General features: G+C 47.4%; 1 protein-coding gene across 4 annotated transcripts in view; it reads left to right on the forward strand.

Moving 5' to 3' along the window:
• ZNF777 (zinc finger protein 777) overlaps positions 1–6,912 on the forward strand; it is a 29,525-nt gene extending 22,613 nt beyond the window's left edge. For all 4 annotated transcript variants that reach the window (XM_017520982.2, XM_017520979.2, XM_037735865.1 and 1 more), the window contains exons 5-6: positions 1,361–1,612; positions 5,343–6,912. In XM_017520982.2, the coding sequence (XP_017376471.1) occupies positions 1,361–1,612; positions 5,343–6,499 (1,409 nt within the window). In that variant the 3' untranslated portion in view covers positions 6,500–6,912. The remainder of the gene's footprint in view (positions 1–1,360; positions 1,613–5,342) is intronic.
• The last annotated feature ends 6,566 nt before the right edge of the window (positions 6,913–13,478 follow it).

The raw sequence follows: 13,478 nt of genomic DNA on the forward strand, positions 1-13,478 counted from the left end.
GGCTTGGTGACTCACCTGTAATTCCAGTGCTTTGGGAGGCTGGAGCGGGTAGATCATGAGGTCAGGAGTTTGAGACCAGCCTGGCCAACATGGTGAAACCCTGTCTCTACTAAAAACACAAAAAATTAGCCGGGCATGGTGGCAGGCACCTGTAATCATAGCTACTCGGGAGGCTGAGGCAGGAGAATCGTTTGAACCTGGGGAGCAGAGGTTACAGTGAGCCAAGACCACACCACTGAACTCCAGCCTGGGCAACAGAGTAAGACTCTGCCTCAAAAAGAAAGCCGGGTTGGGGGGGGGAGAAAGAAATTGGTTTGAAGGGATTTCTACAAGATATTTGAGTAGAGGAACACAGAGGAGGACCACAAGGCAATTTTCCTTTTTAACACCAATAGTGACCAAAAAAAAAAAACCCATATAAATGTATATTTATATATGTTGTTAAGAATAACAACATAAGCACAGAGAAAAATCCAAGCTAATTATAGGAGTTACCTGGGAAGTCATCGGTGAAATGGAAAGTGAGAGAAGGGGAAGGCAAATTAGAAGGAAAAAAGTACTGCACTTAAAAAACAAAAATGTGTTATAATCCCATTTATGTAAAATGATACCTATGTATGTAATGATACATTTGAAATTAGTCTACAGACCTATAGGCAAGTTTAAAAATATAAATTTCAGGGCAGTGTGTAATAGGATACTGTTTAACTAAAAACAAACTCAAATGCCTGTTGTACATGCATACATGCTGGGGAATGTGAGTCTGTCTTTTGGACACCTCAGGGCGTGGTCAGGAGATGGTTGGCCTTTTCTTCATCACCCTGATTGGGAGGGAGTAGATGAGAGAGAAACTGTTTTAACTGTACCCCTTGGCTGGTCTCAGAAAGAGAATGAACATCTCTTTAAAATAAACCCTGGCTGGGCACAGTGGCCCATTCATGCCTGTCATCCCAGCATTTTAGGAAGCTGAGGTGGAAGGATCACTTGAGCCCAGGAGTTCAAGACTGCAGTGAGCTATGATCACGCCACTGCGCTTGAGCTTGGGTGACAGAGTGAGACCTTTCTCTATTGAAAAAATAAGAGTAATAATAAACCCTGGCAATGCCGAATATATTTTTTAATTATGGAGTTCATGGAAAATAAACTTTGCATCTATTTTAACTTGACTACAGTTTGTATTGGTATTCAAAGCTACAAGGTCTCCAGAAAATTCTGTGTCTACTCATTTCCAACTCAATATTACATTTTTTTCATGGTCTCCAAGATAAGACTTATTGAGATGTAAATTGTAGGGCTGCAGAAACCTGGGCAGCTGGCATGAATGTATTCTGGGTTCTTTTCTACTCCTCCCCTTTCTCAGCACATGACGGGATCGTGATTAAGATCGAGGTACAGACCAACGACGAGGGCTCAGAAAGCTTGGAGACACCCGAGCCCCTGATGGGACAGGTGGAAGAGCACGGCTTTCAGGACTCAGAGCTGGGTGACCCCTGTGGGGAACAGCCAGACCTGGACATGCAGGAGCCAGAGAACACGCTGGAGGAGTCTACAGAAGGCTCCAGCGAGTTCAGTGAACTGAAGCAGATGCTGGTGCAGCAGAGGAACTGCACGGGTGAGTGCTGGGTGGGGAGAGCTGGGGAAGTGTTGCCATGAGGCCTCCCTGAGGGCCCCTGACCCCTGGGAAAGCTGTGGTTTCTCCAAAGAGGTAGCTCAACACTGATGGGGCAGCAGGTGTGAATTACCAAGCACAGCCTCAGGTATAGGCTTCCTGACTCGGGACTTAATAAGAATCCATCTCCGACCTAAGAAAGAAGTGGCTACATCTAAAAACGGGTTCAGGCAAGGAATGAAAGGGATCTCAGAGATCATCTATCCCACCTCTCATTTTACAGGCAGAGGTCAAATAGATGGGCAAGGCCACACAGAGAGTGGCAAAGCTAGACCTCTCCCAACATGTCCTTGATCATCTTATGCCACCCTAGAAGCCTCAACTACCTTGAAGATTGCAGCCTTGGAGAGCATGGTTTTAAAATAACGATGGCAATGGCATTCTCTGGTCAAACCTAGTCTTCATTTTGTTTAATTATAAAACTTCATCATCACCGTGCTGCTAACTCTTGCTCCTTGTGAGTTCAAGAACAGTAAGGTGCTGGGGCTCATGGTGGCCTGATCCTAGGACGTCTTTTGTGATGGATTTTCTGATGTTGAGCCATCCTGGCAGGCCTGGGAAAAGCCCTACTTGATCATCATGATGTATTTTTTGAATTCACTATTGGACTTAGGTAATAAATATTTTACTCAAGTTAGACAACTGTATTCATAAAGGAAATGAACCTTTTCTTGAATTATTCTCATCTAGTTTTGGAAACAGTATTCTACTGGATGTATCAGATGAACCGGGCAGCTTTTGCTCTTGTTCTGTATTCTGAAACAAAATAGGAATTGTGTTCCTTGAAAAACTGGTAGAACCCACATGGACCTTTGTTTTTGTTTGGATGTTTTGTTTTTGTGAGTCATTCACCATTACATGTTTGTATAGTAATTTTATATTTAGAAATGTATCCACGTCCATTTATTTATGTTTTTAAAAGTATTATATTGATTTAAAATGTTTAAAAATTATCTGCAGATAATTCCTCTATAATTTGCCTTTTTGCATCTAATAAAATACCATGGTCATCGCTCTTGGTCAAAAGGTATGAATCTAGGCCGAGAACAGTGGCTCATACCTGTAACCCCAGCACTTCGAGAAACAAAAGCAAGAGGACTGCTGGAGCCCAGGAGTTCACAGCCAGTGCAGGCAACACAGGGGGACATGATCTCTGCAAGAAATTAGAAAATTAGCCAGGCATGGTGGCGCATGCCTGTAGTCCACCTCTTCAGGAGGCTGAGGTGGGAGGATTGGATGAAGCTGGGGTCTGAGGTGGGAGGACTGGTTGAAGCTGGGGTCTGAGGTGGGAGGATTGGTTGAAGCTGAGAGGCTGAGGTGGGAGGATTGGTTGAAGCTGGGAGGCTGAGGCTGCAGTGAGCCATGATGGCATCACTGCACTCCAGACTGGGCGACAGAGCAAGACCCTGTCTCAAAAATATGGACACGTATGGATCTAACACCTTATTTTTAAATAACTGCATGGTATTTCAGAAGTATTTTTGACATAAATATTGTTGTTGTCTTTTATAAAAGAATAGTGAAAAGATATAAGGCAAATTCTGAGTTTGTGCTAAATTGGGACCGTCATTGTATAAACTCGATTGCCTTTTTCACAGCCCCCATTAATTCTAGTAGAACTTTTAGAATACTACTAAACAGTAGTTTGTGGAATTTTGAGTCTTGAGTTTTAGGGTCAAATGTTTGGTGTTTATCATTCCATTAAGAAAAAAGCACGTTTGGCCAGGCGCAGTGGCTCACACCTATAATCCCAGCACTTTGGGAGGCTGAGGCGGGTGGATCACTTGAAGTCAGGAGTTCAAGACCAGCCTGACCAACACGGTGAAACCCTATCTCTACTAAAAATACAAAAATTAGCTGGGCATGGTGGCGGGCGCCTAATCCCAGCTACTCAGGAGGCTGAGACACAAGAATCACTTGAACCTGGGAGGCGGAGGTGGCAGTGAGCCGAGATTGTGCCACTGCACTCCAGCCTAGGCAATAGATCCAGACTCTGTCTCAAAAATAAATAACTAAAAAAGAAGAAAATAGAAAAAAGCACTTTTGATGCTCAAGGAGAGTTTAGCTCTCCTCAGGATCTATTTTCCCCTCTGCCTTTCAGACATACACTGTATTTTCGGGATAAACACCAGGGCAACTAGTTAGCATATGCTGCAGCTGCCTGCTCCTTGATCTTTTAGGCATTGTGCTCCAAGGGTGTTCTGGGTCGCTTCCTGCTGAGAACCCTAACACTACTGAGGCAGCCTTGACTAAGCACACCTGTGTCCTAATTGTCCCACTGTAGTTCACTGGCTGTAGAGGAGGGCAAGGAAGTGCTAAGGACAAGGAGTCACTAGTAACCTTACAAGATGTTGGCTGGGTCACGAACATTGCTAGCTTTAGTCCATGTCATTTGAGGCGGTGGACCAGGTGGGTCCTAACCTGCAAGGTCTGGAAAGGCCTAGGACTTCATTTTCTGTTTGGAAGCATCACTTGATATCTGGACTTGGATGACCCATCTGTGAAATGGGGAGAATTATTGCTTGACTCACCCTATAGTAAGATACTGCGCTCATGAAAAGAGAGGCAGGATGAGTGCTCTGAAAAGAGCTCGTTGGTTTGTTTTTAACTATTCTGCCTTCTGTGTCTTCTGTCACAGATGGGTCCAGAGAAGTGAGTGACTTTCTCATATCACACAAAGTTGGTGACCAAAAATAGAACTCCCCAGTTAGTGCCAAATAAATACAAGGCACTTGAGAAAACTCAAACAGGAGTCGGCGGCCACTTCTTTTCTCTAAAACTTACATTCTCAAAAAGGGCCAGGCTAGGGAGTCGAGGGGGCATTTCCGGGTGGGGCACCCACTGCCTGCACCTGATCCAGTTTCAAGGGTGGTGGAGTCTTCTGATCGTGCTGGCACATCTTCCTCCCATGAGAGGCTGCAGAAGGCTGGGTTCCTGATTCCTGGGGTGGATACCAGTGAGTACAATGGGTTCCTAGGAGGGGTGGAGTGCTGTAGGTTGTGAAGGCAAACGTGGAGAGGAGAGGGAAATTTCTGGAGGAAGGTGAGGAAAGGCACCAAGAGGAGAAATCTCCAAGTGGGCTCAGGAAAGAAGTGGGTCGATCTGATCAGAGTTCAGGCAGAGATGTCCTCAGAGCGGCAAGATGTCCTGAGAACCTTAGGAGTGGAGACCCTTTGGTACAGCTGGTAGAAACCCAACCTTTAAGCAGCCTAAGGGGAAAAGGGGCATGTATTGCTCATATAATTAGAGAATTGTAAGTAGGCCAGCATCAGGCATGGCTGGATCCAGGTGCTCCCACACCGCCTCTGTGTACTGGTTTACCTCTTTCCTGCCGGGTCCAGCTCTGCCAGCAGTTTCCCATCATGACCAACAGGAAGCACTCTCCCCTGCATCCTCCCTATAAAATCCCAAGAGGACTCTGATTAGCCCATTTTAAGTCCTGACTCATTTCTGAACCAAACAGCAAGGCTAGCCTGGGTTATGCGTCCACCCCGTTGGGAGAAGGGAGTGGACCAGGGGCCGCAGGGAGAGGAGAATTTTCTCAAAAGAAGGAATTTGAGCCAATAATGCAATGTTTTGGTTAGGGTGAAGCGATGCTATACCTCCATCCAGGTAGGTTAGGGGCACCAGGCAGCAGCTAATGACTTTCTGTCTCTCTCTGTCCCTGGAGCAGAGGGGATCGTGATCAAGACAGAGGAACAAGATGAGGAGGAAGACGAGGAGGAGGAGGATGAGCTACCACAGCACTTGCAGTCCCTGGGACAGCTGTCCGGGAGATACGAGGCCAGTATGTACCAGACCCCGCTGCCCGGGGAGATGTCCCCCGAAGGCGAAGAGAGCCCCCCGCCCCTGCAGCTGGGAAACCCCGTGGTGAAGAGGCTGGCACCCTCCGTGCACGGTGAGCGGCACCTGAGCGAGAACCGTGGGTCCTCGAGCCAGCAGCAGCGGAACCGGCGCGGCGAGCGGCCCTTTACCTGCATGGAGTGCGGCAAGAGCTTCCGCCTGAAGATCAACCTCATTATCCACCAGCGCAACCACATCAAGGAGGGGCCCTACGAGTGCGCCGAGTGCGAGATCAGCTTCCGGCACAAGCAGCAGCTCACGCTGCACCAGCGCATCCACCGCGTGCGCGGCGGCTGCGTCTCCCCCGAACGCGGGCCCACGTTCAACCCCAAGCACGCGCTCAAGCCGCGCCCCAAGTCACCCAGCTCGGGCAGCGGTGGCGGCGGCCCCAAGCCCTACAAGTGCCCCGAGTGCGACAGCAGCTTCAGCCACAAGTCCAGCCTGACCAAGCACCAGATCACGCACACGGGCGAGCGGCCCTACACATGCCCCGAGTGCAAAAAGAGCTTCCGCCTGCACATCAGCCTGGTGATCCACCAGCGCGTGCACGCGGGCAAGCATGAGGTCTCCTTCATCTGCAGCCTGTGCGGCAAGAGCTTCAGCCGCCCCTCGCACCTGCTGCGCCACCAGCGGACTCACACGGGCGAGCGGCCCTTCAAGTGCCCCGAATGTGAGAAGAGCTTCAGCGAGAAGTCCAAGCTCACCAACCACTGCCGCGTGCACTCGCGCGAGCGGCCGCACGCCTGCCCCGAGTGCGGCAAGAGCTTCATCCGCAAGCACCACCTCCTGGAGCACCGGCGCATCCACACGGGCGAGCGGCCCTACCACTGCGCAGAGTGCGGCAAGCGCTTCACGCAGAAGCACCACCTGCTGGAGCACCAGCGCGCGCACACCGGCGAGCGGCCCTACCCCTGCACGCACTGCGCCAAGTGCTTCCGCTACAAGCAGTCGCTCAAGTACCACCTGCGGACCCACACGGGCGAGTGAGCGCGCTCGCCACCGCCGCCGCCGCCGCCCGGCAAGGTGCGGGCTGACCCCCCTTCGGACACCGCCAGGCCCGAGCCCAGTGGGCGGGGGCGGGGCGCCCCCCAGCCCCTTTACTGTGAGCTCCCCTCTCCTTTCGTCTCTCCTCCCAAGGACATGGGGACTGTGAGACCAGGTCCCTTGCTGGCGCGTTTCCTTGGTGCCCCAGGGGGGGAGGGCGTGGACCTGGGGAACCCTTTCGGGCTGTTAATTTCCTTGACAATAAAATGGATGAAACCAATCAGCACGGGGGGCGTGATTTGGCCGCCGGCCACTCAGAGGGGCGGTGCAGGGCCATCTAGCTGGGGATAGAACTTTATAATTACCTTTTGGATACTGTGGTTCTATTTGATAATAATAGAGTAATTTTTAAAAGACGAGCGTTTCCTGTTTGCCGTTTTTGTTTGGTTTAAAGGGGCGGGATTGAGAAGGCCCGAGGGACATGTGCTAGTGTCAGTTGACAGGTTCTGTTGGATCCTTTTTTGTGTGTCCATTCTCCGTTTGGGTGGTGGAGTCGCTGATCCTGCCGGTTCTGAAATGGAGGAGAGGCAGGACTGACCAGCCTGAGGCCGTAGAGAAGTCTAAGGGATCTCGGGAGCCCCTGGACCATCGCCTGTGCCCTGGAGTCCGCGAGGATGCTGGGAACTCAGGACGGAATAGGTCCCACTTGAGTAGCACGGTCAGTGAGAGTGACGGTCACGTTTGGAATGAACTGGAAAGAAGTTCCTGTAGCAAAAGCCGGACGCTTCCCTCAGGGCCCAGGCGTTCCCGCCCAGCTGGAAATGCAGCTGGCTGGAGAGCAGCGTGGCGGGAGGGAGGCCTGGGGAAGAGGTACAGAGGCCCCTGGTGCCAGTCTTTGGGGAAGCCACAAAAGGCACCAGTCAGAACATTTTTTATTTGAATGTTGTACCAAAGCTACTCTGGACTTGCTGAATGCACTAACGAGCCCTGATTTCTCTAGGTATTCATTCATTTCCCATCTCCCTCCAGCTCTCTCTTACAGAAAAGGAAACTGCAGGCATATTACATTGCCCACAGAGCGATTTACTCTGCTGATGGCAGTGGCCCAGAGAGAATTCAGGCCACTCGAAGAGACAATTCATGGAGGCTAGTAGAGTGCCCAGCTCAGCCCGGCACACTGGGGAAGCTGGGCTTCTGTTGAAAGCAGAGAGACTAGCCTGAGAGGAGGGTGGTGGTGCTGAAGCCAGGCCTGTCAAGTTGTGGCAGGATACTTGAAGGGGGTGCAAAAAAGGGGATTTGGAGGAAGAAGGTGATATACTCTTGACTTTCAGGGGACCATAGAGACCATCAACTCCTCCTTTGTATAAAGAATTCGTGAGCTAAGTGCAGAAAGGGGAAGTGATGGCACCAGATCTCACATGTGGAGCTTCTCCATTTACACTGAATTTCTTACTCTATGGTAGGAGATTAGGGGCTGAATCTGACAGAAAGCAAAGAAACCTAACAGTCAGATGTGGGAAAACCAGCTCTGTGCCACAGACAGGTTGCAGGTAACAGAACCAGTGGGTGGAGATTGAAGGGATGGCAGGGGAAATGGCCCTTTTGAATGTGAGGATATTTGAAGTCTCAAAGAGTTGTTGGTGGAGGAATTTGGGGAGGTATTTGGCAGAGGGCTGTTGCTGCCCCAAATTTTTACTAGCTCTGGAATTGGAGAACCAAAGAGTGCAGGAAATGTCCAGCTTGAGTGGAGATGGAGGTGGTGTTGGGTAGAATCCGTGTGGAGACTCAGAAGCTTCATTTGTTACATGAAGTTAGTATGGGATCAAGTGAGAATGGTGCTTGAGAAGCTTTCTTTTTCTAGGAAATCTGGGTGGTTTTGTTCTGTTTTGCTTGTTTGTTTTCTGAGATAGGGTCTTGCACTGTCACCTAGTAGGACAATCATGGATCATTCTAACCTCAACCTCTGGGACTCACATAGTCCTCTTGCCTCAGCCTCTTGGGTAGCTGGGGGATTACAGGTGTGCACCACCACACCTGGCTACTTTTTGTTTTTGTTTTTGTTTTTTGTTTACTTTTTTGGAGATGAAGGAGTCTTTCTATGTTGCCCAGGCTAGTATCAAACTCCTATCCTCAAGCCATCTTCCCACCACAGCCTCCCAAAGTGCTGGGATTACAGGCATGGGCCATTGCTCCCATCTGAAATTTTTTTTTTTTTAAAGGATAAAACCAAATATAGTCAAAGATTGGTATTTCTTTTTCTTTTAACTGACTGAATTCATTGCATCAATTAGAACAGCCTGGTTCATGCACCCTTATGTCTCTGTCTCTTGTAATCCCATTTAAAGTCTTTCAAGACACATTATAGTACGTCAAGATTGGTGCATCTTACCGATAGCTGGGCTGCTGTGACTTCCCTGACTTCTACCTCCCCTTCCCAGGCTCTGACCCCCCTCCTCATGCCTCTTCCTCCTAAGTGCCCGGCACCCTGTGCCCCAAATCATCTCTCCCCTTGTCCTGACTTCCTGCCACCATCTTAAATCTCACTTCCATTTGCTCTAATCTCTGCTATTGGTCAGAGACTAGCATCAACTAGAGGTCGGTTCCTAAGGTGTAGATAGCCTTTGGTGTCAAAAAGACTTGGCTTTAAACTTCATAGTTGTATGGCCTTGAACAAGTTAATCAACAAAACATCAATTTCCTCATCTGTTAAATGGGGATAATAAAGGTCTCGTTGTTCTGAGGCTTAAATAACAATAAACATAGCAAAGACACTGGCGGACACTAAGGTGTCATAAGAGTTTACTAATTTCAAACAGAAGTTCAAGTTGGTAGTGGGCTAGCGTTATATCCTTAAAGAATGAATCTCTGAGAAAGAAACTTCAACAGGCAGATATAGATTATTTTGATATAAGAAAGTGCAAATTGAACCACAACTATGTCATGGTCTTGATGTAGGAGTGGACAGAATTTCAGTTCACCCCTTGGCCTGACTCCAGAGTCTGCAGAAGGTAGTACCCCACCTCGTAGGGTTTTCTGGCCCTCTTTCCCAGTGCTTTTCTTGAGTGCCCTTAATTTAATTAGAAAGTCAGACTTTTGAACTCCTAAGTTGCCTGTTGCCATTGGCCCCATAAAGCTGTGTAGCAGAAGGAATAACTACCATTTATTGAGAGCTTCTTACTTTTGAAGACTTTACATACATCTCTTTATAACTGTTATGTACGTTTCATTACCCCCATTCTATAAGTGAAGAGCTCCAGGCTCAGGGAGGTTAAGTGGGCCCAAAGTCACACAGCAACCAAATGGTAGAGTCAGGATTTGAACTCAGGTCTTTGACTCCAAAGCCCATGTGCTTGGCCAAAAAGTTTTTTTCCTGAAGCCAGTATGGTTGTTGAAAAAAGAAAAGCTGGCCAGGCATGGTGGCTCCCATCTGTAATCCCAGCACTTTGGGAGGCTGAGGTGGGTGGATCACGAGGTCAAGAGATCAAGACCATCCTGGCCAAGATGGTGAAACCCTATCTCTACTAAAAATACAAACATTAACTGGGCATGGTGACACACGCCTGTAGTCCCAGCTACTTGGGAAGCTGAGGCAGGAGAATCGCTTGAATCCAGGAGGCGGAGGTTGCAGTGAGCTGAGATCGTGCCACTGCACTCCAGCCTGGTGACAAAGTGAGACCCTGTCTCAAAAAAAAAAAAAAAAAAGAACATTTTGCCTCCAGATTTTTTGACTGAAGATAAAATTGGGGGAAACAGAATTATTAAACAGAACATGCTCTGTGCATTTGCCAAAATGATGAATGCAGTAAGAGGATAAAAAAGAACCTTCGAGGCAGGAAAAACCCCTTAGCGCTGAGCCCTAGCATTTTACAGCTCAGAAATGAAGAGGGGAGGAGTTGGGTCCTCCAAGGTCACAGACAGGACAGGGAGGGCTGGTAACGGGGGAATGCTCACTGTCTTACAGCCCCCCAGTATTTATTAAGCACCACTTGTGTGCAAAGCATTGTGCTGGGCTCCATGGAGAAACACAAGAGAATTAGGAATCCATGGCTGCCTTGACAGCACTTAGCATCTAGTGGAGACTGGCAGCCTGGTTCTCTAAAAAGCCTCTGGGGAATCTGGAAAGCTGGGACCATCAGAGAGGCCTGTAGGCGGCTGTCTCCACAAAGAATCACATCCCCAGCTTTTCTTCATCCCTCTTCAGGCAATATAGCCTGAACCAGCCAGGTGTCTATGGGAGACCTTTCCTGAAGCACTGTGGTGGCAGCTCCTCAGATTAAGGGATCAGGGACAGAGGCCCTCCAGGCCCTACTGTTGCCAGGGCAACGTTGAGTCAGGCCAGGGCCTCTCCTCCAGCGTTCTGGAAAGCATTGCTGCTGCCAAAGCCTCTTGTTGCTTCCCAGTCATGATGGCAACTTCTAGATTACAATTTGTAAAAAGTCAATTTTACATCTACCATTTCTAGTTGATTTCCTTAAAATGAGGGATTTTAGTTAAAATATAGACTTTAGCCCTTTTATTTCTGTTTTCTACAAAGGACAGCTCCAGGTTAAATGATTTTTTTCTAAAAAAAAAAAAAAGAAAAAAAAAGAGAAGGAAGGTGAAAGGAAGGAAAAAAGGGAAAAAGAGAGACCAGGATAGAAAGAAAGGAAAGAAAACATTAAACATAGTACTGTTGATCGCAACCTTATATGAAAACTTCTGTTCAGAAGTCAGAACTAGCCACGAGTTTATTAAGGATAATAACTAAAATCACTACAATTCATTGAGTTTTACCATGATGCAGGCACTATCCCAAGTCGTAAATGCTTTCCTTTCATTTTATCTTGCAACAATCTGTGAAATTGATGTTTGTGTCCCCTTGAACGGATGAAGTTCAGAGAGGTTCAGCATCAGCAGCCAAGGTCACACAGCCAGAATTTAAACCTAAGTGTGTGGAGACCCCAGTTGTGTGCTATTAACCACTGTTACATACTGTCTCCCAATTTCAACATGGATCCTTAAAAAAGAGCAAAACGTAACAATTTCTCTCTGATTTGCAGCTCTCACTATCTATGGGCACAACATGTGAGTCTGGACCTGTCTGAGAGCACTGTTCCCTGGCTGCCTGGCCAGCTGAGTCCGGGCAACAGCGGGATAGACACTGAGGTTCACCTGACCAGCTTAGAATAGGTGTTGCCGGGCACATTGGTGGTTAGAAGGCCAATCCAGCCCCCGTCTTAGACTGAGCCCTTAGGGACTTTGGGAAGAGCACTGTTATGGCAAGAGGCCACCCTTCTCTGTTTATTTCTGACGTTGGGACCTAAGAAGCCATTTGTTTATCAGTCAGAGGAGTAGTTGCACGAAGGAGATTATTATAAGGAAGACATACCTGCACCCAATAACATAAAATACACCTTGACTTTAATCCTGCTGGCTCAGTGTTACCTCAAAGTTTTCACCATTCCCTCCCCATCACTACCACTTGAATGAAACTCACTGCTTCTCTTTGTAAAACAATATCCAGGTTCTCAAAATAACTCGAGTATTATAGGACAGGAGCATCTCTGCTGTCTATTAATTTAGGTAATGGAAAGTTGAATTTTAATGACAAAATGTACCAATGAAAATTTCTATCCCTGCTACAGTTTTATTTAAAGAATGATTATCAGGACAACAGACTGTTCTTAAAATCAGTATAGTCTAATAAGTATAAAACCTTTTTAAAAATTAAATGCAATCAGCTCTTCATTTATAGGATACACAAATAATAAAATTATGCCCTCAAAGAGTTGAAATAGCTTGGATTTAAGCTAAACTCAATTAAGAAAAATAAACAGGTATATAAGGTGAAATTTGCCATTTTCCCACAGAAGGTACCAGCCAAGAACTATATGGTTCCACGATCAGATTTGCTGCAGGTAAATTATTTATACAAATTCTAAAATTTGGCTGGGTGTGGTGGCTCATGCCTGTAATCCCAGCACTTTGGGAGGCCAATGCAGGCAGATCACGAGGTCAGGAGTTTGAGACCAGCCTGAACAATATGGTGAAACCCCATCTTAAAAAAAAAACAAATTCTAAAATATAAGATTAAAAATATTTATTTATTTCTGAGACAGGGTCTTGTTCTGTCTCAGGCTGGAGTGTGTTGTCACGATCATGACTCACTGCAGCGTTGTCACGATCATGACTCACTGCAGTCTGGACCTCCCACATTCAAGTGATCCTTCTGCCTTAGCCTCCTGAGTAGCTGGGACCCCCAGGTCCACAGGCGTGAGCCACCAGGCCTGGCTAATTTTCTTATATTTAGTAGAGACAGGGTCTCACTACATTATCTAGGCTGGTTCCACTCCTAGGCTCACATGATCCTCCTCCACCGGCCTCCCAAAGCGCTCGGATTACAGGCTTGAACCACCGAGCCTGGTCTATACAAAAAATTTCTGCTGGATGTGGTAGTTCATGCCTGTAATCCCAGCACTTTGGGAGGTCTAAGGAAGAGGATCACTTGAGCCCAGGAATTTGAGACCAGCCTGGACAATGCAGTGAGATCCTGTCTCTTAAATTTATGTATGTATTTTTCTACTTGGATGATAGTCACCACTATAAATCACATTAATTATTTAAAACTCTTTGCCCCCAAATGAAAATAGCATTTTTTTCTGATTGTAGAAGGAATTTCTATGTTCTAAACAATGAAAACTTAAAATTGAATGAGTCCCTTATTTCTCCAAGAGAAGGTATCCAGTCTCTTCCATCACTATAAATCACAAAAGTAAAGACACTAAGTTGGTTCCCATAGTTACCCTCTGAACACTTTAACAATAATGACTGTCCGGCCGGGCGCGGTGGCACAAGCCTGTAATCCCAGCACTGTGGGAGGCCGAGGCGGGTGGATCACGAGGTCAAGAGATCGAGACTATCCTGGTCAACATGGTGAAACCCCGTCTCTACTAAAAATACGAAAAATTAGCTGGGCATGGTGGCGCGTGCCTGTAATCCCAGC

Source organism: Cebus imitator, unplaced genomic scaffold, assembly GCF_001604975.1.
Source record: "Cebus imitator isolate Cc_AM_T3 unplaced genomic scaffold, Cebus_imitator-1.0 Scaffold20, whole genome shotgun sequence".
Classification (NCBI taxonomy): Eukaryota; Metazoa; Chordata; class Mammalia; order Primates; family Cebidae; genus Cebus; species Cebus imitator.